The sequence below is a fragment of the Pseudophryne corroboree genome, chromosome 11 (genome assembly GCF_028390025.1).
Source record: "Pseudophryne corroboree isolate aPseCor3 chromosome 11, aPseCor3.hap2, whole genome shotgun sequence".
Lineage (NCBI taxonomy): Eukaryota > Metazoa > Chordata > Amphibia > Anura > Myobatrachidae > Pseudophryne > Pseudophryne corroboree.
Window position 1 is genome coordinate 81,235 of NC_086454.1, and position 25,422 is coordinate 106,656.

At 47.0% G+C, this 25,422-nt stretch overlaps 1 protein-coding gene across 6 annotated transcripts in view; it reads right to left on the reverse strand.

The window, feature by feature from the left end:
- LOC134970257 (golgin subfamily B member 1-like) overlaps positions 1 to 25,422 on the reverse strand; it is a 375,865-nt gene that overhangs the window by 64,795 nt on the left and 285,648 nt on the right. For 4 of the 6 annotated variants that reach the window (XM_063946251.1, XM_063946249.1, XM_063946248.1 and 1 more), the window contains 5 exons: positions 8,952 to 9,088; positions 8,511 to 8,552; positions 7,214 to 7,323; positions 6,864 to 7,032; positions 5,859 to 5,963 (listed from right to left, as the gene is read on the reverse strand). In XM_063946251.1, the coding sequence (XP_063802321.1) occupies positions 5,859 to 5,963; positions 6,864 to 7,032; positions 7,214 to 7,323; positions 8,511 to 8,552; positions 8,952 to 9,088 (563 nt within the window). The remainder of the gene's footprint in view (positions 1 to 5,858; positions 5,964 to 6,863; positions 7,033 to 7,213; positions 7,324 to 8,510; positions 8,553 to 8,951; positions 9,089 to 25,422) is intronic. The other 2 variants (XM_063946253.1, XM_063946250.1) reach the window with 1 other exon arrangement.

Sequence of the window (25,422 nt, forward strand, 5' to 3'; positions counted from 1 at the left end):
CTGGGGTAAGAACAATTAGTTTCAAACTCTTCCTAGTGCAGTCTGGCTAAACAATCATATACCAGAACCCACAGCCGCAGCTCCTTATCTCTATCTCAATTTAGGAAATTAAAGAGCGTGGATTATATTTCTAGAAGATGTTACCCTGTTCTTTGTGGTCTGTGGACTATTACGAGGAGAGGTCAGAAAGATTTAATTTCACAGCAGTAACCTACACCTGGAAGCTCTCAAGAGCTCCCCTGCAGTGAAGGAACCAGCAAGATAATACGTTGGCCAGAACAAAATGTCCCAACAGTGTCAATAGTAATAATTGCAGGGAAGCAGAATTTCTCAGCAGGCATATACCTGGAGAGAGGTCTCTTCATGAGGAAGTGTTTCAATATGCTGCGGACAGGTGATTTCTACATGGTGGCATCCCAGTAGAACCACAAGGTGGAGTGTTTCCACACCAAGACAAAGGATTTGAAGCCATTCTTAGTAAACGTCATGTTGGTGCCAAGGAAATTTCATCTAATTAACCTGTTTTCTTCAGTAGCAAGGGATCCACAGCTTTTAAAAAAAAGAGAGAAGTAAAAGGAGATGGTGCTTGCGCAATTCTAGTGATTCCGGTCTGGTACACGGACATCATCACCCTGGCAACAGGCAAGTCATGGTGTGTTCTTCTAGAACAGGACCTGCTAAGTCAGTGACCTTTTCATCATCAAGATTAAATTTGGCTGGCTTAGATGTTTGTGGTAGTTGAAACCAAAATTATTTTGTCTAAGGGCTTCCCTGGCAGTGTGGTTCACATAGTGTTTACGTCTGGAAAGCTACAACAAGACATTTATGGGTGGTGGAACATATATGTATAATGGTTTCTATCTCTAACTGCATTCTCTGCAGGAGGGTGTGAACTGTGGTTTGAGACTATTGGCCTGAATCTGAGTTGGGAATAAAGTAAAAAAGAGCAAGTAACTGTGTACCTAGATGAACCAAGTTGCAATACAAGGAGTGCATTTATTATTTTTGCATGCAGGGTAAATACTGGATGCTTTTTCATGTAGCCCACAAATGCTACTTGTTTGGACAAGTGCCTTCTAAATCTCTCTGCACATTTTGAATTGGCCTACCTGCAGTGCAACATGATATTGCCCATGTGCACAGAAAACGAGCGTTATAGTAGACTTACCTTTGTTAACTTTCTTTCTGCGAGGTACATAGGGTCCACAGGGTTAACATCGGGGATGTCCTAAAGCAGTACTTCAAGGGTGGGGACGCACCTGAGTGGATAGTAGAATCCGGCATCCTGGGAGGCCAATGTATCAAAGGCATAAAACATAAGTGTGAATGGAAGACCACATGGCAGCATTGAACAATTGTTCAGCGGACGCACCATGAAGGTCCCACAGACTGAATAGAATAAGCAGAGATTGAAGTTGGCACTGGAAGGTCAGCTTGAGAGTATGCTTGTGCGATAGCCATGCAAATCCATCTGGCCAGAGTCTGTCTGTTAGCTGGCCAACCACGTTTGTGAAATCCATAGAGGATGAATAGCGAATCTGATTTCCTAATGGAACTGTTCCGCTCTACGTAGATACGAAGAACATGGACCACATCCAGAGAAACTTCTCCTGCCCGAAATATTTGGTGAGACAAAGGCCGGAACCACAATTTCCTCATTAAGGTGGAAATAAGAGAGAACTTTAGGTAGATAAGCGAGCTGAGTACGGAGAACAGCGCGGTCCTGATGAAAGATGATTAAAGGAGGGCAACAGGAGGGCGCTTCCAAGTCTGGTGGATGCAATAGCTAGAAGGAATAATGTCTTTGCAGTCAACCACTTAAGATGAACTAACTCCAGAGGTTCAAATGGAGACTGCTGAAGAGCGTCTAAAACCACGGACCAAGAAGCTACCGAAAGATCGTAGGGAGGTTGAACACGGAGAACGCCCTGTAGAAAGGTGCAAACATCCGGTAATGGAGCAATTCGCCGTTGGAACCATACAGACAAAGCAGGTATGTGTACTTTAAGAGAAGCTAGGCGAAGGCCGAGACTTAATCCAAGCTGGAGGAAGGCAAGTATCCTTGATACCCCGCAGACCGTTGGATCATAGCGCCTGATAAGAGACAACTATGACATACTTTCTTGTGAGATATCTGTGGAAACTTCCTTCTCCACCTCCTGTGACCAATGTCCAATGGCTTTAGCTGCCCATGAAGCTGCCACTGTGGGTCTGTTAACAGCACCTGTTAGGAAATATATAGACTTGAGACAAGTTTCAATTCTCCTATCCGTAGGATCTTTTAGTGAAGAAACTGTTGTGACAGGCAAGGTGGAAGCTTTAACTAGACATGTCGCATGAGAATCCACAGGAGAGGGAGTCTCCCACTTTGAACAGTCTTCCGCTGGAATAGGGTAGCGAGATGCCAAGTGCTTAGGCAGTGGAAACTTTTTACCTGGTGTATTCTCGAGTTCACACCTAATTTCCATAAGATGATTCTTAGCAACAGGAGCAGGCTCCTTATCCTCCAGCTGAAGGATATGCTTAACAGCGTCTAAAGCTGACTTATCCACAGCAGTGTGACTTTGCTCCTTTGCTGTTCAAGACTCCATAGCAGAGGGATTAGTATCCTCACCTTCTTCAGCAGAATAATCATTTGATTCTGAAATAGCATTAGACTGAGAGGAAGGTGCAGTCCGCCTAGTGGACCCAGAGGATAAGGGCTTATTTCCTTGTAACATATGCTGCAAAGCCGCGGAGGTCTGTGCCAGGCTTTGAGCCGTATTCAAAAGGGTATCCACCCATGGTGGGTTTAAAGCCTGGATTATATTAGCTGGGACTGGGATCGGAGGGCCCATAGGGCCAGATGATCTACTAAAGTACCTAGTAACTGAGAAAAGGAAGCCCAGGAGGCTCCCGTCCAGGGGCTGGAGGTGTTGACTGGCTAGAGGATGTATAAAAAGTAACACAGAGCCCATCTTGCACAATGTCTTGTGAGCAAAATCTGCATGAAATGAAAACTGTGGTCTCAGATTGTTTGTGACCCTTTGCTTTGCTAGACATGACTGCAAAAAAAGGGATGCACCCACAATTTTATGGCAACAGGTAGAGTAGAAAGAATCAGACAGTAGAACTAGCACAAATCACATATAACGCAGAAATATACAATTTTAACTGCAATGAGCACTGAAATCAAGTACTCATCTGGATTTAGCAGGTAGGATATAAGTGTAGTAGAACATGGCTCATTGGAGATGGTTTACAGGGAGACTGGACCCAGCGTTCCCGAAGACCTGACTTGCTGCATGTGGAAATGGCTGCCTGAGGTCTCTGAAGGGGAGGAGGAGGAGCAGCTCAAAGGAGGGAAGTCCGCGGTGGACTGGCGCCCAGATCTGGGGAGGAGCTACATGCTCAGCGCTGCTTTCCCTATGCTGGCATTAACCCCAAGGTACAGCTGGCCTTACTAAACGGTGTATACTTATACCAAGCCTGTGCCAGTATGCCCTGATGGTATAGTGGAGTCCATGGTCAGAGCCAGTGTCCACACAAGCGCCACGGTCCGTCTCCCAGGACACGCGGTGTACTGTGTTTTGAAACGCGCTTACCTACCACCGATGCCGGACATGCAGTCTGGGGGTCTCTAAAGCTGAGCGGTGCTAGTAGCGCTCCTTGTTCGCCGCAAGAAGTACCTGTTTACAGCAGAGTTGTGCAGGGGGGTGATGGAGTCTCAGTGCCGGAGTCTATCAGCTGCAGACTCAAGTAAAAAGTGAAGAAATATAAAAATTAGAAAGAAAGCTTAGAGGTGCATCCAGCTTCCTGCTGGTACCAACAAAATACAGACTTGCCTGAGCATGGAGGCGGGGTTATAGAGGGGAAAGACCAAGGCATCCTGGGATATCTGAAAGCTTAACTGGTGCCCAGACCTGATACACCACCTACAACCCCGATGTTAACCCTGTAGAGCCCTATGAAACTCGAAGAAGAAACTTGCTTTTCCCAACTCAGAATCAGGCTCTATGTTCTTTAAAAGTTCAGATCTCAGCACTGTTGTGCATCTTTCAGAAGAATATAAACAAATAATTATAAAAATATAATTATTAGTTCAGGCGTTCATAACAAACCAATTAATAAAGGATAGGTGACCTTTGTGGATTTGAGTAAGATATTATAATGCAGCTCCCATATGAGTACTCTGCAATACTCTAGTTTAAATGGAAACAAGAAAGATAGAAATGACACAAGTATTGGTTTTCACAAAGTTTGCTGCTTCGGTGTTTTTAGGCCTTTTTGTCAGATGTTACTGTGGTATACTTAAGTATAATTACAGCATTTCATAAGTGTCAGAGGCTTTTATTGACAATTACTTTAAGTTTATGCAGAGTCAATATTTGCCGTGATGACCCTTCTTTTACAAGACCTCTGCAATTCGCCCTGGCATGCTGTCAATCATCTTCTGGGCCACATACTGACTGATTGCCGCCCTTTCCTGCCTAATCAATGCTTGGAGTATGGCAGAACTTGTGGGTTTTTGTTTGTCTACCCGCCTCTTGAGGATTGACCACACGTTCTCAATATGATTAAGGTCTGGGGAGATTCCTGGCCATGGAACCAAAATGTAAATGTTTTGTTCCTCCAGCCACTTGGCACTTTTGCACTATGGCAAGGTTCTCCGTCATGCTGGAAAAGGCATTGTTCCTCACCAATGGTTGGGAGAAGTTGCTCTTGGAGGATGTTTTGGTTCATTCTTTTATTCATTTCTGTGTTCTTAGGCAAACGTGTAAGAGGTCACTCCCTCGGCTGAGATGCCACCATTCCTGTGTATATGCAGAGTGTCATCATAAAAACGGAGGCAGCGACTTAGTGACAATTACTATTTGCGCCATGGCTGTAGTCCTGCATGTAACTGCCGTACGTTCCTGTAGAGCTCTGTGTGACCTGACATTGGACTTTCTTCTCTTCAGCCACTGGAGTCAGGGGGCCTAATTCAGACATGATCGCTGCTGTGCGTTTCGCAGAGTGGCCAATCAGGTGTGAACTGCGCATGCGCCGGCGCACATACGATGGCCGTCTCAGCCCCGCGATCGACTCTGCTTGTCACGGTCGCTAGGTATTTGGCCGCCGTTTTAGGGGCGCGGCCCAGGCAATGCAGGCGTGCCCAGACTGGGGGGGGGGGGGCGGCCAAGGCAGTTGCGTGACGTCACACACAGCCGCTGCGACCTGGACAGCGACGAGTAACTACCTGCCAGAGGGCAGGAGCTGCGCTGGCCGGGAGTTACTCTTCAAGTACAAAAGCATCGCCGCCGTGCGATGCTTTTGTACTCTGGCGGTGGGGGTAGGGCCTGACATGTGAGGTGACTAGCCCAGTGCTGGGCGTCCCCCGCATGTCAGGGTGAATGATCGCAGATGTGCTACATTTATCTCATCTACGATCAGGTGTGAATCAGGCCCGAGATCTCGTGTATGGAAGAGAATCTATCTTTAGGTTATCTCTAGGGGGCTCTATCTTACAGTCCTTCTTTTATCATCTTCAGTGAATACGGGGCTGTTACTCAAACAAAACCCTTATTTCAGGTAGCGCATGCATTCCACATAAAAACTGCATTTGAGAATGACTGCGTTAGACTGACGCGCGCGTATAGGGATGTAATGTGACACTAATCACTGAATACAGCAGGAGATATGAAACCAGCTTTCACAGAGCGGACAGACTGCAGAACGTGCTGATCAGACCGCGCACAATATAAAATACAATCATCAGTTACAGCAGGTGCAATGTCAGCTCGTACAGAGAATGCGAGTAGTTTTATGATCTTCTTGATACGTATTATAGGAATTAGCAGGAAGATAATAGATTTCCCTGCCTGGCAGACCAGCCTTACCCTCTCCTTAAACACAGACACCTTCTCTGCGAGTTCAGCGCTGGACAGCTTCAACGCAGCGTTTTCAGACTCTGACACCCTCTGTTTGCTTCTGACCTCTTCAAGCTGGAAAATAAAAGGTGTATAGTATACGACGCATCAGAGAGAATCTGAAAGCTGCGGCTCTACGTTAGTTGAGGAACTGTGTCAGCATGCCATGTAAGCCAGAGGCAGCCTGAGACATGTAGTTCTATTGCAGCTGGAGCTGCACAGTGACGGGAGCATTAATCCAAAATTATATTTCAGAATTTCCTGACAAGACTCCCTGCTTACCAACGCAGTGACTACAAAGCAGCATCTTTGTATTTTAGGAGTCTATTTACTAAGCCTTGGACAGAGATAAAGTCCCAGACAATCAGTGTCTAACAGCTATGTCAAAGGCTGGGTTTGAAAAATAACAGTTAGGAGCTGATTGGCTGGTGCTTTATCTCTGTCCAAGGCTTAGTAAATAGACCACTTAGTTCCTGGCCTTCTGAACTCTCTGAATAGTGTGTTTACATACATGCACTGTGATCAGAGAGTAAAACATATCAGGCCTCTAATATTATAATGATGATACTGGTAGGAAACTGATCATTTCCATCACTGAAGGATAAATGTGCGTTTGTTAAGCAGGAGCGCCAACGTCACATCAGGTCAATGGGTCATCAGTTACGTGGTGCCCTCACACAACACTATATCTAGTGCGTATAGCAGTAAGTCCAGAGATGGTCAGAGTCAATGGCTGATCCTTCCCCTTCACTACCCCATCCTAATAATTCCGGTTGGTGCTGCAGCCCCCAGTCAGCAACCGTCACTGGTCAGGACACACAGCTGATAAAGTGTCAGTGAGCCAACCATTATACGCTATGAGAAAGCGCACATCTATGTACTGAATGAATATGTATGGTTGTGCAGCCTATTACTGTAACAGGAAAGAGACATGAAACGCTTAGTGAGCTGATGAATAGGATGGTCTATACTGACCTGATGCTCATACTGCTCCACCTTATCTATGAGCTCTTTGTTCAAAGCCTCCTTCTCCTGTAGCGTTCTCCTGGCTGTGCCCAGCTGATCCAGCCGCGCTGTAGCGTCCAGGATCGCCTGTTCTTTCTCCACCACAGCGTTTTCAAGAAAGCCATTTCTGTTGGTCAAACTAAGAAATATTGTTTAGGAGCCTTAGTGGCGTACGGAGCTGGTCGGGAAGTCACCTTGTCATTAGGTGTGGTTAATCATTTAGATTATGTGAAGACAACGAAAATGTTTTATAGCTCTAAACTGGGGCAATTGCTTTACTGTACTAACAAAGTATACTTTTACTTGACAGGAAAAAATACCTTTTAAGTTGATTGTTCAAGGTGGATATGAGGTCGTAGTGCTTGTCAGCGTCTTGGCTCTGCTGCTGCCGGAGCTGGGCCACTTGTGTCTGCAAACGCTCATTGTCACTCTGCAAGAGAGACGTTATCCTGCCAGTGACCACAAAGCTCCAACACAATTAAACAACCAACATAACTGTGATGAAAGAGTCACACCTGTGCAACTGAGAAATGAGACACTTACGGGTGTGACCCAAGATAACGATGTCCCCTCAACCGAAGATTAAAGTCCATCACCGGGGCAAAAAAACAAAAAATATATATTGTGCAGAATATGATCGTGGTGACATGTTGCAGAGCAACTGGCAATGGCTGCAAAACCCTGCAGACAATAAGCTGTGAAACATTGGGGATACTTACACCACAACTTTAAGGGGCGGAAGCTATTGGGGCTTTTTTACTATAAAGTGGCAGGAAGCAGAGGTCACTTTTTAGCAGTGAAAGCCAATCTATAACTGGCTGCCATGGGTTAAAGTCCACGTTTTCTATTTTATTCAATAACTTCTGTGATCTTCTGGGGAAAGTGACGAAACCAGGTTATATAACTGAGCCATTCATGGAGGGTGATTAGAAATGTTGCTCTCATACAGACAAGCCCCTTGTGGAGATCTCAGAATAACAGCATTGTCACATACAAGTCAGAACCCATTACAGCTACTCAAACTCCTATGGACAACATCATTAGCTCCAGCTTCTCCAAACAGCTGCCACAAACACCACCCACCTACAGAGCTGGTGTGTCACTCTCCAACAGCTCTCCCTCGCTACAAGCCATCAATATGGCCGGACCGGGGGTGAATGCGGGTAACAGGGAGGACCCACAACACAGGACAAAACAGGGGGATAAAGACGCTACATTACATGATTTGTCTAAAAACGGACATCAAGAACAAACCAGTGGTCAAGAACAAATTACAAATAGATAAAATTCATGCTTTAACCAAGTTGAGAGTTTACAGCTGTTCCAAGCTGCCTGATGAAATGGCATAAATGAGACTTTGAACAAATCTAATATATATATATATATATATCATGAAATTTGGAGACTGTCTCCCACTACAGGTACACAAATAACTAGTGTTAGCACGGCAAGTAAGAAAAACACAGCAAAGAGCATCTGAATAGCTGGATTGTAGTACTATATGTGTTAGAAGCACCTGAAATACAACTGGAAGGTAGAAGTGCCAGAGGATTAATGGCAGAGAGAAACCAGAGCAGTGTTACATCACACACACGCATCCCGCTGTGTCCCACACACCTGGGGAAAGGACGAAGTCTCCTCATCTACATCAAATGTTACCTGTGTTATAAGACTGAGAAAATCAGGCAGCTGCAAAATGTTCAGCTCGTTACAGATCATTATAACGAGTGAGTGTTTTATGTTCTTGCAAAATACAAGCTGTACTAAAGAATGATTTAGCAGTACAATAGACCATCAATAGGACTTGGTAAGGCGAGATGTGACACATGCCCAGGTCTGACCACACTGCAAACACTCTGGGCATTATGTTTCTTTAGATATTTAATACTGATTCAATTTCAAGCAATGTGCTGTCAGCACGCTCGTAACGGCGGTACATCCGAACCGCGACATCGATCGAAAATCAGCTCTGTTACTCTACCGCAACTCCAAATGGTCGCGACTGCACAACGCTCTGAGTTGAATCAGCCCCTTAGACTTACGGCATAACATACCCACCTGCAAGGACTCAATGCGTAGCTGTAGCTGTAACCTCTCCTCTAGCTCCTGGCATCGCTCTTCAAGGGTCATTATCTGCTCCTGTAATTGGTTCCTTTCCAACTCCAGGTCATCCACAACTGCTCGTAATCCTGATCCTGAACACAGAACGCACATCACTTACGCTGCACACACAGAGACATATCTCGCACAATGTATGAAAACTTTATGGACTTTTATTTATTTTATGCTCCAGGATCATTTCAATATTGCTTCTAATAATCTCTTTCTTATGGCGCAATTTCCAACAGATCCCAATGTACACATGATTCTCTTGTAATGGCCACAAAATCTTAAACAAGATTCCTTACAAGAAAGAGCCACTACTGACTGTCGGGATCCCAGCGCTCAGCGTATGGGCGACGGGATCATGTAGGAGTTTCAGTAGCTACAAACAGCAGACTCTGTCCGTAATCCTATTGACAGACATTACAGCCAGCCATGGACTGTGACTGATAAGAGGGATCAGCAGCTTGTACGAAGATACATTCAGAACAGATGATTCCATATGTATCTGCCATTGTAACTTGTAGCTCTTTAATATAAGGAAACCCTGTTACATTCGGTTAGATTTAGGGGAAATGTAAAGTACAGGATGAGTATCCCATATCCAAATTTTCCAAAATACTGAATTTTTTGAGTGAGAGTGAGATAGTGACACTTTTGTTTTTACACAAACTTTGTTTAATACACAAGGTTATTAAAGAATATTGTAATAAATGACTGTCAGGCTGTGTGTGTATAAGGTGTACATGACACATAAAATAAGAATTTACTCACCGGTAATTCTATTTCTCGTAGTCCGTAGTGGATGCTGGGAACTCCGTAAGGACCATGGGGAATAGACGGGCTCCGCAGGAGACTGGGCACTCTAAAGAAAAGATTAGGTACTATCTGGTGTGCACTGGCTCCTCCCTCTATGCCCCTCCTCCAGACCTCAGTTAGGGAAACTGTGCCCGGAAGAGCTGACATTACAAGGAAAGGATTTTTTGAATCCAGGGTAAGACTCATACCAGCCCCACCAATCACACCGTATAACTTGTGATAAACTTACCCAGTTAACAGTATGAACAACAACTGAGCCTCACTCAACGGATGGCTCATAACAATAACCCTTATTTAAGCAATAACTATATACACGTATTGCAGAAAGTCCGCACTTGGGACGTGCGCCCAGCATCCACTACGGACTACGAGAAATAGAATTACCGGTGAGTAAATTCTTATTTTCTCTGACGTCCTAGTGGATGCTGGGAACTCCGTAAGGACCATGGGGATTATACCAAAGCTCCCAAACGGGCGGGAGAGTGCGGATGACTCTGCAGCACCGAATGAGCAAACACAAGGTCCTCCTCAGCCAGGGTATCAAACTTGTAGAACTTTACAAAGGTGTTTGAACCCGACCAAGTAGCCGCTCGGCAAAGCTGTAAAGCCGAGACCCCTCGGGCAGCCGCCCAAGAAGAGCCCACCTTCCTTGTGGAATGGGCTTTTACTGATTTTGGATGCGGCAATCCAGCCGCAGAATGAGCCAGCTGAATTGTGCTTCAGGTCCAGCGAGCAATAGTTTGCTTTGAAGCAGGAGCACCCAGTTTGTTGGGTGCATGCAGGATAAACAGCGAGTCAGTCTTCCTGACTCCAGCCGTTCTGGAAACATATATTTTCAAAGCCCTGACTACGTCCAGCAACTTGGAGTCCTCCAAGTCCCGAGTAGCCGCAGGCACCACAATAGGTTGGTTCAAATGAAACGATGATACCACCTTTGGGAGAAATTGGGGACAAGTCCTCAATTCTGCCCTGTCCATATGGAAGATCAGATATGGGCTTTTACATGACAAAACCGCCAATTCCGACACACGCCTAGCGGATGCTAAGGCCAACAGCATGACCACTTTCCACGTGAGATACTTTAGTTCCACGGTCTTAAGTGGCTCAAACCAGTGGGATTTCAGGAAATCCAACACAACGTTAAGATCCCAGGGTGCCACTGGTGGCACAAAAGGGGGCTGAATATGCAGCACTCCCTTAACAAACGTCTGAACCTCAGGCAGTGAAGCCAGTTCTTTTTGAAAGAAAATGGATAGGGCCGAAATCTGGACCTTTATGGACCCCAATTTTAGGCCCATGGTCACCCCTGACTGTAGGAAGTGCAGGAAACGACCCAGCTGGAATTCCTCTGTAGGGGCCTTCCTGGCCTTACACCAAGCAACATATTTTCGCCATATACGGTGATAATGCTTTTGCTGTCACGTCTTTCCTAGCCTTTATCAGCGTAGGAATAACTTCATCCGGAATGCCTTTTTCCGCTAGGATCCGGCGTTCAACCGCCATGCCGTCAAACGCAGCCGCGTTAAGTCTTGGAACAGACAGGGCCCTTGTTGCAGCAGGTCTTGTCTGAGAGGCAGAGGCCATGGGTCCTCTATGCGCATTTCTTGCAGTTCCGGGTACCAAGTCCTTCTTGGCCAATCCGGAACAATGAGTTCTTATTCCTCTCTTTCTTACTATTCTCAGCACCTTGGGTATGAGAGGAAGAGGAGGAAACACATATACCGACTGGTACACCCACGGTGTCACTAGGGCGTCCACAGCTATCGCCTGAGGGTCCCTTGACCTGGCGCAATATCTTTTTAGCTTTTTGTTGAGGCGGGACGCCATCATGTCCACCTGTGGCAGTTCCCATCGCTTTGCAATCTGTGTGAAGACTTCTTGACGAAGTCCCCACTCTCCCGGGTGGAGGTCGTGTCTGCTGAGGAAGTCTGCTTCCCAGTTGTCCACTCCCGGAATGAACACTGCTGACAGTGCTTGCACGTGATTCTCCGCCCACCGAAGAATCTTTGTGGCTTCCGCCATTGCCATCCTGCTTCTTGTGCCGCCCTGGCGGTTTACATGGGCGACCGCCGTGATGTTTTCTGACTGAATCAGCACTGGCCGGTTTCGAAGCAGGGGCTCTGCTTGACTCAGGGCGTTGTAAATGGCCCTTAGTTCCAGTATATTTATGTGTAGAGAAGTCTCCAGACTTGACCACAGCCCTTGGAAGTTTCTTCCCTGAGTGACTGCCCCCCATCCTCGGAGGCTTGCATCCGTGGTCACCAGGACCCAGTCCTGTATGCCGAACCTGCGGCCTTCGAGAAGGTGAGCACTCTGCAGCCACCACAGAAGAGACACCCTGGCCCTTGGGGACAGGGTGATCAGCCGATGCATCTGAAGATGCGATCCGGACCACTTGTCCAACAGATCCCACTGAAAGTAGAGATGAGCGGGTTCGGTTCCTCGGAATCCGAACCCCCCCGAACTTCAGCCTTTTTACACGGATCCGAGGCAGACTCGGATCTTCCCGCCTTGCTCGGCTAACCCGAGCGCGCCCGAACGTCATCATCCCGCTGTCGGACTCTCGCGAGGCTCGTATTCTATCGCGAGACTCGGATTCTATATAAGGAGCCGCGCGTCGCCGCCATTTTCACACGTGCATTGAGATTCATAGGGAGAGGACGTGGCTGGCGTCCTCTCCATTTAGATTAGAAGAGAGAGAGTGAGAGTGAGACACTTGATTTACTGGAGCTTAGGAGTACTCAGAGAGTGCAGAGTTTACTAGTGACTGACCAGTGACCACCAGTGCAGTTTTTTTATTATATTATTATTTAATATAATCCGTTCTCTGCCTGAAAAAAAACGATACACAGTGACACAGTAACAGTATACCATATCTGTGCTCAGCCTCAGTGTGCTGCATCATCTATGTATATCTGACTGTGCTGAGTGCTCAGTGCTCACACAGCTTAATTGTGGGGGAGACTGGGGAGCAGTTATAGCAGGAGTACATATTATTTAACAGTGCACACTTTTGCTGCCAGAGTGCCACTGCCAGTGTGACTGACCAGTGACCACTGTCTGACCACCAGTATATTGTGATTGTCTGCCTGAAAAAGTTAAACACTCGTCGTGTGGTGTTTTTATTCTATAAACGCATTCTGCTGACAGTGTCCAGCAGGTCCGTCATTAATTATATAATATATACCTGTCCGGCTGCAGTAGTGATATATATATATTTTTTATATCATTATCATCCAGTCTATATTAGCAGCAGACGCAGTACGGTAGTCCACGGCTGTAGCTACCTCTGTGTCGGCAGTCGCTCGTCCATCCATAATTGTATACCACCTACCTGTGGTGTTTTTTTTTTTTTCTATCTTCTTGATACTACTAGTAGCTTACTTTAGGAGTCTGCAGTGCTGCTGACAGTGTCCAGCAGGTCCGTCATTATATAATATATACCTGTCCGGCTGCAGTAGTGATATATATATATATATATTTTTTATATCATTATCATCCAGTCTATATTAGCAGCAGACGCAGTACGGTAGTCCACGGCTGTAGCTACCTCTGTGTCGGCAGTCGCTCGTCCATCCATAATTGTATACCACCTACCTGTGGTGTTTTTTTTTTTTTCTATCTTCTTGATACTACTAGTAGCTTACTTTAGGAGTCTGCAGTGCTGCTGACAGTGTCCAGCAGGTCCGTCATTATATAATATATCCCTGTCCGGCTGCAGTAGTGATATATATATATATATATATATTTTTTATATCATTATCATCCAGTCTATATTAGCAGCAGACGCAGTACGGTAGTCCACGGCTGTAGCTACCTCTGTGTCGGCAGTCGCTCGTCCATCCATAATTGTATACCACCTACCTGTGGTGTTTTTTTTTTTTTCTATCTTCTTGATACTACTAGTAGCTTACTTTAGGAGTCTGCAGTGCTGCTGACAGTGTCCAGCAGGTCCGTCATTATATAATATATACCTGTCCGGCTGCAGTAGTGATATATATATATATATATTTTTATATCATTATCATCCAGTCTATATTAGCAGCAGACGCAGTACGGTAGTCCACGGCTGTAGCTACCTCTGTGTCGGCAGTCGCTCGTCCATCCATAATTGTACACCACCTACCTGTGGTGTTTTTTTTTTTTTTCTATCTTCTTGATACTACTAGTAGCTAACTTTAGGAGTCTGCAGTGCTGCTGACAGTGTCCAGCAGGTCCGTCATTATATAATATATACCTGTCCGGCTGCAGTAGTGATATATATATATTTTATATATCATTATCATCCAGTCTATATTAGCAGCAGACGCAGTACGGTAGTCCACGGCTGTAGCTACCTCAGTGTCGGCAGTCGCTCGTCCATCCATAAGTATACTAGTATCCATCCATCTCCATTGTTTACCTGAGGTGCCTTTTAGTTGTGCCTATTAAAATATGGAGAACAAAAATGTTGAGGTTCCAAAAATAGGGAAAGATCAAGATCGACTTCCACCTCGTGCTGAAGCTGCTGCCACTAGTCATGGCCGAGACGATGAAATGCCAGCAACGTCGTCTGCCAAGGCCGATGCCCAATGTCATAGTACAGAGCATGTAAAATCCAAAACACCAAATATCAGTAAAAAAAGGACTAAAAAATCTAAAATAAAATGGTCAGAGGAGAAGCGTAAACTTGCCAATATGCCATTTACCACACGGAGTGGCAAGGAACGGCTGAGGCCCTGGCCTATGTTCATGGCTAGTGGTTCAGCTTCACATGAGGATGGAAGCACTCAGCCTCTCGCTAGAAAAATGAAAAGACTCAAGCTGGCAAAAGCACAGCAAAGAACTGTGCGTTCTTCGAAATCACAAATCCACAAGGAGAGTCCAATTGTGTCGTTTGCGATGCCTGACCTTCCCAACACTGGACGTGAAGAGCATGCGCCTTCCACCATTTGCACGCCCCCTGCAAGTGCTGGAAGGAGCACCCGCAGTCCAGTTCCTGATAGTCAGATTGAAGATGTCAGTGTTGAAGTACACCAGGATGAGGAGGATATGGGTGTTGCTGGCGCTGGGGAGGAAATTGACCAGGAGGATTCTGATGGTGAGGTGGTTTGTTTAAGTCAGGCACCCGGGGAGACACCTGTTGTCCGTGGGAGGAATAGGGCCATTGACATGCCTGGTGAAAATACCAAAAAAATCAGCTCTTCGGTGTGGAAGTATTTCAACAGAAATGCGGACAACATTTGTCAAGCCGTGTGTTGCCTTTGTCAAGCTGTAATAAGTAGGGGTAAGGACGTTAACCACCTCGGAACATCCTCCCTTATACGTCACCTGCAGCGCATTCATCATAAGTCAGTGACAAGTTCAAAAACTTTGGGCGACAGCGGAAGCAGTCCACTGACCAGTAAATCCCTTCCTCTTGTAACCAAGCTCACGCAAACCACCCCACCAACTCCCTCAGTGTCAATTTCCTCCTTCCCCAGGAATGCCAATAGTCCTGCAGGCCATGTCACTGGCAATTCTGACGAGTCCTCTCCTGCCTGGGATTCCTCCGATGCATCCTTGCGTGTAACGCCTACTGCTGCTGGCGCTGCTGTTGTTGCTGCTGGGAGTCGATGGTCATCCCAGAGGGGAAGTCGTACTCGTAAGACCACTTTTACTACTTCCACCAAGCAATTGACTGTCCAACAGTCCTTTGCAAGGAAGATGAAATATCACAGCAGTCATCCTGCTGCAAAGCGGATAACTGAGGCCTTGGCATCCTGGGCGGTGAGAAACGTGGTTCCGGTATCCATCATTACTGCAGAGGCAACTAGAGACTTGTTGGAGGTACTGTGTCCCCGGTACCAAATACCATCTAGGTTCCATTTCTCTAGGCAGGCGATACCGAAAATGTACACAGACCTCAGAAAAAGACTCACCAGTGTCCTAAAAAATGCAGTTGTACCCAATGTCCACTTAACCACGGACATGTGGACAAGTGGAGCAGGGCAGGCTCAGGACTATATGACTGTGACAGCCCACTGGGTAGATGTATGGACTCCCGCCGCAAGAACAGCAGCGGCGGCACCAGTAGCAGCATCTCGCAAACGCCAACTCTTTCCTAGGCAGGCTACGCTTTGTATCACCGCTTTCCAGAATACGCACACAGCAAAAAACCTCTTACGGCAACTGAGGAAGATCATCGCAGAATGGCTTACCCCAATTGGACTCTCCTGTGGATTTGTGGCATCGGACAACGCCAGCAATATTGTGTGTGCATTAAATATGGGCAAATTCCAGCACGTCCCATGTTTTGCACATACCTTGAATTTGGTGGTGCAGAATTATTTAAAAAACGAGAGGGGCGTGCAAGAGATGCTGTCGGTGGCCAGAAGAATTGCGGGACACTTTCGGCGTACAGGCACCACGTACAGAAGACTGGAGCACCACCAAAAACGCCTGAACCTGCCCTGCCATCATCTGAAGCAAGAAGTGGTAACGAGGTGGAATTCAACCCTCTATATGCTTCAGAGGTTGGAGGAGCAGCAAAAGGCCATTCAAGCCTATACAACTGAGCACGATATAGGAGGTGGAATGCACCTGTCTCAAGCGCAGTGGAGAATGATTTCAACGTTGTGCAAGGTTCTGCAACCTTTTGAACTTGCCACACGTGAAGTCAGTTCAGACACTGCCAGCCTGAGTCAGGTCATTCCCCTCATCAGGCTTTTGCAGAAGAAGCTGGAGGCATTGAAGGAGGAGCTAACACAGAGCGATTCCGCCAGGCATGTGGGACTTGTGGATGGAGCCCTTAATTCGCTTAACAAGGATTCACGGGTGGTCAATCTGTTGAAATCAGAGCACTACATTTTGGCCACCGTGCTCGATCCTAGATTTAAAACCTACCTTGGATCTCTCTTTCCGGCAGACACAAGTCTGCTGGGGTTCAAAGAACTGCTGGTGACAAAATTGTCAAGTCAAGCGGAACGCGACCTGTCAACATCTCCTCCTTCACATTCTCCCGCAACTGTGGGTGCGAGGAAAAGGCTCAGAATTCCGAGCCCACCCGCTAGCGGTGATGCAGGGCAGTCTGGAGCGACTGCTGATGCTGACATCTGGTCCGGACTGAAGGACCTGACAACGATTACGGACATGTCGTCTACTGTCACTGCATATGATTCTCTCCCCATTGAAAGAATGGTGGAGGATTATATGAGTGACCGCATCCAAGTAGGCACGTCAGACAGTCCGTACTTATACTGGCAGGAAAAAGAGGCAATTTGGTGGCCCTTGCACAAACTGGCTTTATTCTACCTAAGTTGCCCTCCCACAAGTGTGTACTCCGAAAGAGTGTTTAGTGCCGCCGCTCACCTTGTCAGCAATCGGCGTACGAGGTTACATCCAGAAAATGTGGAGAAGATGATGTTCATTAAAATGAATTATAATCAATTCCTCCGTGGAGACATTGACCAGCAGCAATTGCCTCCACAAAGTACACAGGGAGCTGAGATGGTGGATTCCAGTGGGGACGAATTGATAATCTGTGAGGAGGGGGATGTACACGGTGATATATCGGAGGAAGATGATGAGGTGGACATCTTGCCTCTGTAGAGCCAGTTTGTGCAAGGAGAGATTAATTGCTTCTTTTTTGGTGGGGGTCCAAACCAACCCGTCATTTCAGTCACAGTCGTGTGGCAGACCCTGTCACTGAAATGATGGGTTGGTTAAAGTGTGCATGTCCTGTTTATACAACATAAGGGTGGGTGGGAGGGCCCAAGGACAATTCCATCTTGCACCTCTTTTTTCTTTCATTTTTCTTTGCGTCATGTGCTGTTTGGGGGGTGTTTTTTGGAAGGGCCATCCTGCGTGACACTGCAGTGCCACTCCTAGATGGGCCAGGTGTTTGTGTCGGCCACTAGGGTCGCTTAGCTTACTCACACAGCTACCTCATTGCGCCTCTTTTTTTTCTTCTTTGCGTCATGTGCTGCTGTTTGGGGAGTGTTTTTTGGAAGGGCCATCCTGCGTGACACTGCAGTGCCACTCCTAGATGGGCCAGGTGTTTGTGTCGGCCACTAGGGTCGCTTAGCTTACTCACACAGCTACCTCATTGCGCCTCTTTTTTTCTTTGCGTCATGTGCTGTTTGGGGAGTGTTTTTTGGAAGGGCCATCCTGCGTGACACTGCAGTGCCACTCCTAGATGGGCTTCCGAAGGAGTATCATCATTTCGGCCATTACCTTGGTAAATATCCTCTGTGCCGTGGACAGGCCAAACGGCAACGTCTGGAACTGGTAATGACAGTCCTGTACCACAAACCTGAGGTACTCCTGGTGAGGTGGGTAAATGGGGACATGCAAGTAAGCATCTTTGATGTCCAGCGACACCATAAAATCCCCCTCTTCCAGGCTTGCAATAACCGCTCTGAGCGATTCCATTTTGAACTTGAATTTCTTTATATAAGTGTTCAAGGATTTTAAATTCAGAATGGGTCTCACCGAACCGTCCGGTTTCGGTACCACAAACATTGTGGAATAGTAACCCCTTCCCTGTTGAAGGAGAGGGACCCTGATAATCACTTGCTGGAGGTACAGCTTGTGAATTGCCGCCAGTACTACCTCCCTTTCCATGGGGGAAGCTGGCAAGGCTGATTTGAGGTAACGGCGGGGGGGAGTCGCTTCGAATTCCAGCTTGTATCCCTGAGATACAATTTGTACAGCCCAGAGATCCACCTGTGAGCGAACCCACTGGTTGCTGAAGTTTCGGAGACGCGCCCCCACCGCACCTGGCTCCGCCTGTGGAGCCCCAACGTCATGCGGTGGATTTAGTGGAAGCAGGGGAGGACTTTTGTTCCTGGGAACTGGCTGCATGGTGCAGCTTCTTACCTCTACCCCTGCCAAGAAAGGATGCGCCCCTGACCCTCTTGCCTTTCTGAGAACGAAAGGACTGCATTTGATAATACGGTGCTTTCTTAGGCTGTGAGGAAACCTGAGGCAAGAAAGTCGACTTTCCAGCTGTCGCTGTGGACACGAGGTCCGATAGACCGTCCCCAAACAATTCCTCACCCTTATAAGGCAAAACCTCCATGTGTTTTTTAGAATCAGCATCTCCTGTCCATTGCCGAGTCCATAAGACCCTCCTGGCAGAAATGGACATAGCATTAATTCTAAAGCCCAGCAGGCAAATGCCCCTCTGAGCATCCCGCATATATAAGACGACGTCTTTTATATGGCCCAGGGTTAGCAAAACAGTATCCCTGTCGAGGGAATCTATGTCGTCTGACAGGGAATCAGTCCATGCTGCTGCAGCACTACACATCCAGGCTGAAGCAATAGCAGGTCTCAGTAGAGTACCAGAGTGTGTATACACAGACTTCAGGATAGCTTCCTGCTTTCTATCCGCAGGCTCCTTTAGGGCGGCCGTATCCTGAGACGGCAGGGCCACCTTTTTAGATAAGCGTGTCAGCGCCTTGTCCACCCTAGGGGATGTTTCCCAACGTAACCTGTCCGTTGGCGGGAAAGGGTACGCCATCAGTAACCTCTTAGAAATCACTAGTTTCTTATCAGGGGAACTCCACGCTTCTTCACACAATTCATTCATCAGATGGGGGAAAAGTCACTGGCTGCTTCGTGGTATTAACAGGATTAATCTCAGAAATGTGTAATACATCTTTCATTGCAATAATCATGTATCGGATGGCCTTGGTCATTTTAGACTATAAATGTGCCTCATCATCGTCGACACTGGAGTCGGACTCAGTGTCGCAACCATCTGAGATAGAGGGCGTTTATGAGCCCCTGACGGTTTCTGAGTCGCCTGGGCAGGCGCGGGCTGAGACACGGCTGTCCCAAGGCTGCAGCGTCATCAAACCTTTTATGTAAGGAGCTTACATTGTCGTTTAAGACCTTCCACATATCCATCCAATCAGGTGTCGGCCCCGACGGGGGCGACACCACACTTATCTGCCCTTACTCCGCCACCACGTAACCCTCCTCATCAAACATGTCGACACAGCCTTACCGACACACCGCACACACACAGGGAATGCTCAGACTGAGGACAGGACCCCACAAAGTCCTTTGGGGAGACAGAGAGAGAGTATGCCAGCACACACCACAGCGCTATATAACACAGGGATTTTCACTGACAATAAGTGATTACCCAATAGCTGCCTTATATGTTTTATTTGCGCCTAAATTTATGTGCCCCCCCTCTCTTTTTTACCCTTCTTGTACCTGGATACTGCAGGGGAGAGCCTGGGGAGCTGCTTCCAGCGGAGCTGTGAAGAAAAAATGGCGCTGGTGTGCTGAGGAAGAAGGCCCCGCCCCCTCAGTGGCGGGCTTCTGTCCCGCTTTCTGTGTAAAAAAATGGCGGGGGTTTTTACATATATACAGTGCCAGACTGTATATATGTATTTTTATTGCCAAAAGGTACTTCAATTGCTGCCCAGGGCGCCCCCCAGCGCCCTGCACCCTACAGTGACCGGAGTGTGTAAGTGTGCTGGGAGCAATGGCGCACAGCTGCGGTGCTGTGCGCTACCTTAAATGAAGACAGGAGTCTTCTGCCGCCGATTTCGCCGTCTTCAAGCTTCTTTTCTTCTGGCTCTGCGAGGGGGACGGCGGCGCGGCTCCGGGAACGGACGATCGAGGACAGGTGCCTGTGTTCGAACCCTCAGGAGCTAATGGTGTCCAGTAGCCTAAGAAGCACAAGCTAGCTGCAAGCAGGTAGGTTCGCTTCTCTCCCCTCAGTCCCACGTAGCAGTGAGTCTGTTGCCAGCAGAAGCTCACTGAAAATAAAAAACCTAATAAATACTTTCTTTACTAGTAAGCTCAGGAGAGCCCACTAGGAGCACCCAGCTCTGGCCGGGCACAGATTCTAACTGAGGTCTGGAGGAGGGGCATAGAGGGAGGAGCCAGTGCACACCAGATAGTACCTAATCTTTTCTTTAGAGTGCCCAGTCTCCTGCGGAGCCCGTCTATTCCCCATGGTCCTTACGGAGTTCCCAGCATCCACTAGGACGTCAGAGAAATATACGTTATGGTAAGAACTTACCGTTGATAACGTGATTTCTCTTATGTCCACAGGTATCCACAGGATAACATTGGGATATTTTCGAGAGACAGCGAAAATGGCACCAACACGGTCATGAGCTTTCTGGCCTCCCAGGATGTATTGGGGCCTCCACTATATAGTCCCGCCCACTGACTCAGTCAGATCAGTTCTTTCCACAGCGTTTTTAGGCAGGAACATCAGGCAGAGACCTGTACAGGCGATAAGAACACACATGCACACCCTTCCATACAAGAAGGAAGAGGTTTTTAGTGTTTGTCTAGATCCTCAAATCAGGTGCGTCAGGGTGGGATCCCTGTGGATACCTGTGGACATAAGAGAAATCACGTTATCAACGGTAAGTTCTTACCATAACGTATATTTCTCTGGCTGGGTCCACAGGATTATCCACAGGATAACATTGGGATTCCCAAAGCCATTTTAGTGGCGGGGACGCTCCTGATTGCATAGGAGGACCTTTCGCCCGAAGTCTGCGTCATGAGAGGCAAAAGTATCCAAGGCATAATGTCTAATGAATGTGTTTATGGAAGACCATGTGGCTGCCCTACATATCTGTTCTGCTGAAGCACCCTGTTGTGCTGCGCAAGAAGGACCTACCTTACGTGTAGAGTGTGCAGAGACATTAGCCGGTATAGGGAGATCTGCAAGAGAATAAGCTTCTGATATTACCATTCGGAGCCATCTCGCCAGCGTCTGTTTACTAGCAGGCCATCCTCTTCTATGGAATCCGTAGAGGATGGAGAGAGAATCTGTTTTCCTGATGGCACTAGTACGATCTATGTAGATTCTTAAAGCTCGGACCACGTCCAGCGACGCTTCTCCCGCAGATAGTCCCGATACCTGAAAAGCTGGGACTACAATCTCTTCATTCAGGTGAAACTTTGATACCACCTTTGGAAGATAGCTAGATCTCGTTCTGAGAACTGCTCTGTCTGGAAAATAACTTAGGAAAGGAGACTTACACGATAATGCTCCCAAATCTGACACTCTTCTGGCTGACGCCATTGCCAGTAAAAAAAGAACTTTAACCATTAACCACTTAAGATCCGCTCTCTCAAGTGGTTCAAACAAAGGACCCTGGAGAAATTTAAGAACTAAATTCAAATCCCAGGGAGCTGCAGGAGGAACAAATGGAGGTTGAATATGTACTACTCCTTGGAAAAATGTACGTACATCCTGTAAATCAGCAATCTTCTGCTGAAACCATACAGTTAACGCTGATACTTGAACCCTCAAGGAAAGAAGCTTTCTACCCTTTATCCAATCCTGCCTGAAGGAAATCCAAAATCCTAGCTACTTTAAAAGATCTCGGATTGAAATTTTTTCCAGTACACCAATGAATATAGGCTTGCCATATTCTATGATACACACGGGCCGAAGAAGGCTTTCTTGCTCTAAGCATAGTTTGGATTACTTGCTTCGAAAAACCTTTAGCCTCTAAGATAGAGGTTTCAACAGCCACGCCGTCAAAGACAGGCGATCCAGATGACTGTGACAACAAGGACCCTGCATTAGCAGATCTGGACGTTGAGGGAGCAGTATCTGTTCTTCCACAGACATTCTCAACAGATCTGTGTACCAATGCCTTCTTGGCCAAGCTGGAGCTATTAGAATGATCGCTCCTTTTGCCTGTTTTATCTTTCTCACTACTCTGGGTAACAGAGATATTGGAGGGAACAGATATGCCAGCTGAAACCTCCATTCTACTGACAGTGCGTCTACAAGGACCGCCCCTGGGTCCCTTGTTATTGATCCGTACCTCGGAACTTTGTTGTTCAGACGAGACGCCATAAGGTCTATCTCCGGTAGACCCCATCTGTTCACCAGTGTCTGAAATACTTCTGGGTGTAGTGCCCACTCGGTTTCCTGAATGGTGTGCCGACTGAGAAAGTCCACTTCCCAGTTTAGCACACCCGGGACAAAAACTGCTGACAATGCCGGGAGATGGAGTTCTGCCCATTTTAGAATGGGAGTTACTTCCTCCATCAGACTCTTGCTGTGAGTTCCTCCTTGATGATTGAGGTATGCTACTGCCGTCGCATTGTCCGAGCGGATCTGGACTGGTCTTCCTTGTAGATTGTCCTTTCCCTGAACCAGAGCCAACTAAATGGCTCTTATTTCTAACAGATTTATTGGCAGGCGACTTTCCCTTATGGTCCACTTTCCTTGGAACCAAAGGCTTCCAAGTACCGCCCCCCAGCCCTGCAGGCTGGCATCTGTTGTCAGGACTTGCCACTATTTTATCCAAAAGGGTCTCCCCTTGTTTAAATGGTCTGTCTGTAGCCACCACGCTAGAGACCTTTTTACGTTTACTGGAATCTTTATCATCTGCTTCTTTGTCGTCTGATGATTTCCGTTCCATTTTGTCAGAATAAGGTGCTGCAACGGTCTGGAGTGGAATTGCGCATATTCCACCATGTCGAAGGTTGATACCATCAGACCCAACAGTCGCATTGCTGCATGGACTGACATTGTCTGTGCCTGAAACGCTTCCTGAGCCATGACCTGCACCTTGACTATCTTTTTCTCTGGTAAGAGAACCTTCTGTAGGTTTGAATCCAATATGGCTCCCAAATGAACCATCCGCTGTGACGGATTCAGGGACGACTTCTCCCAATTTATGAGCCACCCGTGTCTCTGTAAACAAACTATTGTCTGTTGAAGATGGCTCAACAGTAAATCTTGCGACTGTGCTAAGATTAACAGGTCGTCGAGGTATGGGAATATTCTTATCCCCTGTTTGCGCAGACAAGCTGCCATAACCACCATGATCTTGGTAAACACCCTGGGTGCTGTAGCTAGCCCGAAAGGCAGAGCTTGGAACTGGAAATGTTCCTGGAGGATGGCAAACCTGAGGTAACACTGATGAGACAGTGCTATAGGCACATGTAGGTAAGCATCCCGTACATCCAGAGATACCATGTAATCTCCCGGTTCCATAGCCAACATTATGGAGCGTAACGTCTCCATGTGGAACTTCGGGATCCATATGTATCTGTTCAGCATTTTCAGATTTAGAATTGGTCGATATGACCCATTTGGCTTCTGGATTAGAAACAGATTGGAGTAAAACCCCTGTCCCCTTTGTGATGGAGGTACTGGGACAATCACACCTGACTGCAGTAATTTTTGGACTGCTTCTTGCAGGGCATTGGCCTTCGACTCTATACGAGACGGGCTGGTGCAAAAAAATCTTTGAGGAGGCTGCCTCCTGAATGGGAACCCATACCCCTGAGATACCACCTTCTGCACCCAAGCATCTGCTGTTGACTGTTGCCATATGTGTGCAAAAAGAAGGAGTCGGCCCCCAACCCTGGAATCCTCCAGGCGGAGGCCCGTCTCTTCAGGCTGACGGTTTCTGTTCAGGTTTGGAAGCTGGCTTTTTGCTAGCCCACTGCTTCCTACCCCTGGATTTAAACTGGGGTTGCTTAGGCTCCGCCTTTGCTTTTGCTTTGCTTTGCCAGCGAAATGAGCGAAATTTTAAACCCTTGGACTTAGGGTTATAAGCAGCCGGAAATCTGACCTTTTTCGATTCAGCCCCTGATTCTAGGATATCCGATAAAGGTTTTCCAAATAATATATTACCGACAAAAGGCAATGATTCCAATTCTTTCTTGGACTCCGCATCTGCCTTCCAGGTCCGTAGCCAAAACTGCTCTGCGAGCGACTACTGTCAAGGCTGAAGCTTTAGAAGCAACTGTGCCTACATCAATTGCTGCTTCTTCCAAATACTGGGCAGATTGTCTTAACCGGCAAAAACGATCCTCTTGCTCCCCAGTAGGAGAAGGGATGTCATTCTCTAGTTCCTCTATCCATTCGCCCATTGCCATTGCCTTTGCTACCCAGGCCGAAGCCATAGCAGGTCTTACCACTGCTCCTACTAGAGAAAATATTTTTCAACAGGCTCTCTACCCTTCTGTCGCAGAACATGTGCATCTACTTTTGGAGGAACTTCTCTTTTCGAACAATCCACAGCAGGAAATGAATAATAAGAATCCCATCTCTTAGGAATCTTATACTTTTTACTGGGCGCTGCCCAAGACTCATGCATCATTTCCGTCAGCTCAGCGGACGCTGGGAATTCAGCTTTCACTGATTTTGTTCGTTTAAATACAGGTGCTTTTGCTTTTAACACTGTCTTGGCTGGTTCTTCCAACGAGAGAACAGCCTTTACAGCATTAAGTTCAGCTACATCTTCTGAACTAAAGCTCTGCGACTGATCATCATACGGAGTTGAATCTATTGTATCATCATCATCCGATGTATCATCTTGTGTAGTCTGCCACACAGACACATCTGTCTTAGTCTTACCTGCCCCTTGGTTGCTTGTAGAAGCTACTGGAACCAAACCATAGGAAGGGAGCTGCATGTATGGGTTCATAGTGTAACCTAACCCTTGAGGTGGTGCTACCGGAGCTAACCTGTCCGCTACTGAAGACAGAGTCTTTGCGAACATATTCCATGGTGGCTCTGTTGGTGGTTGAACCAATTCCCGTTTTTTACTTCGCTGAAAAGCGAAACAGTTTGCACACAAACCCTCATAAATGACCAATTGATTCATATCAATTACCCCTGACTTACAAG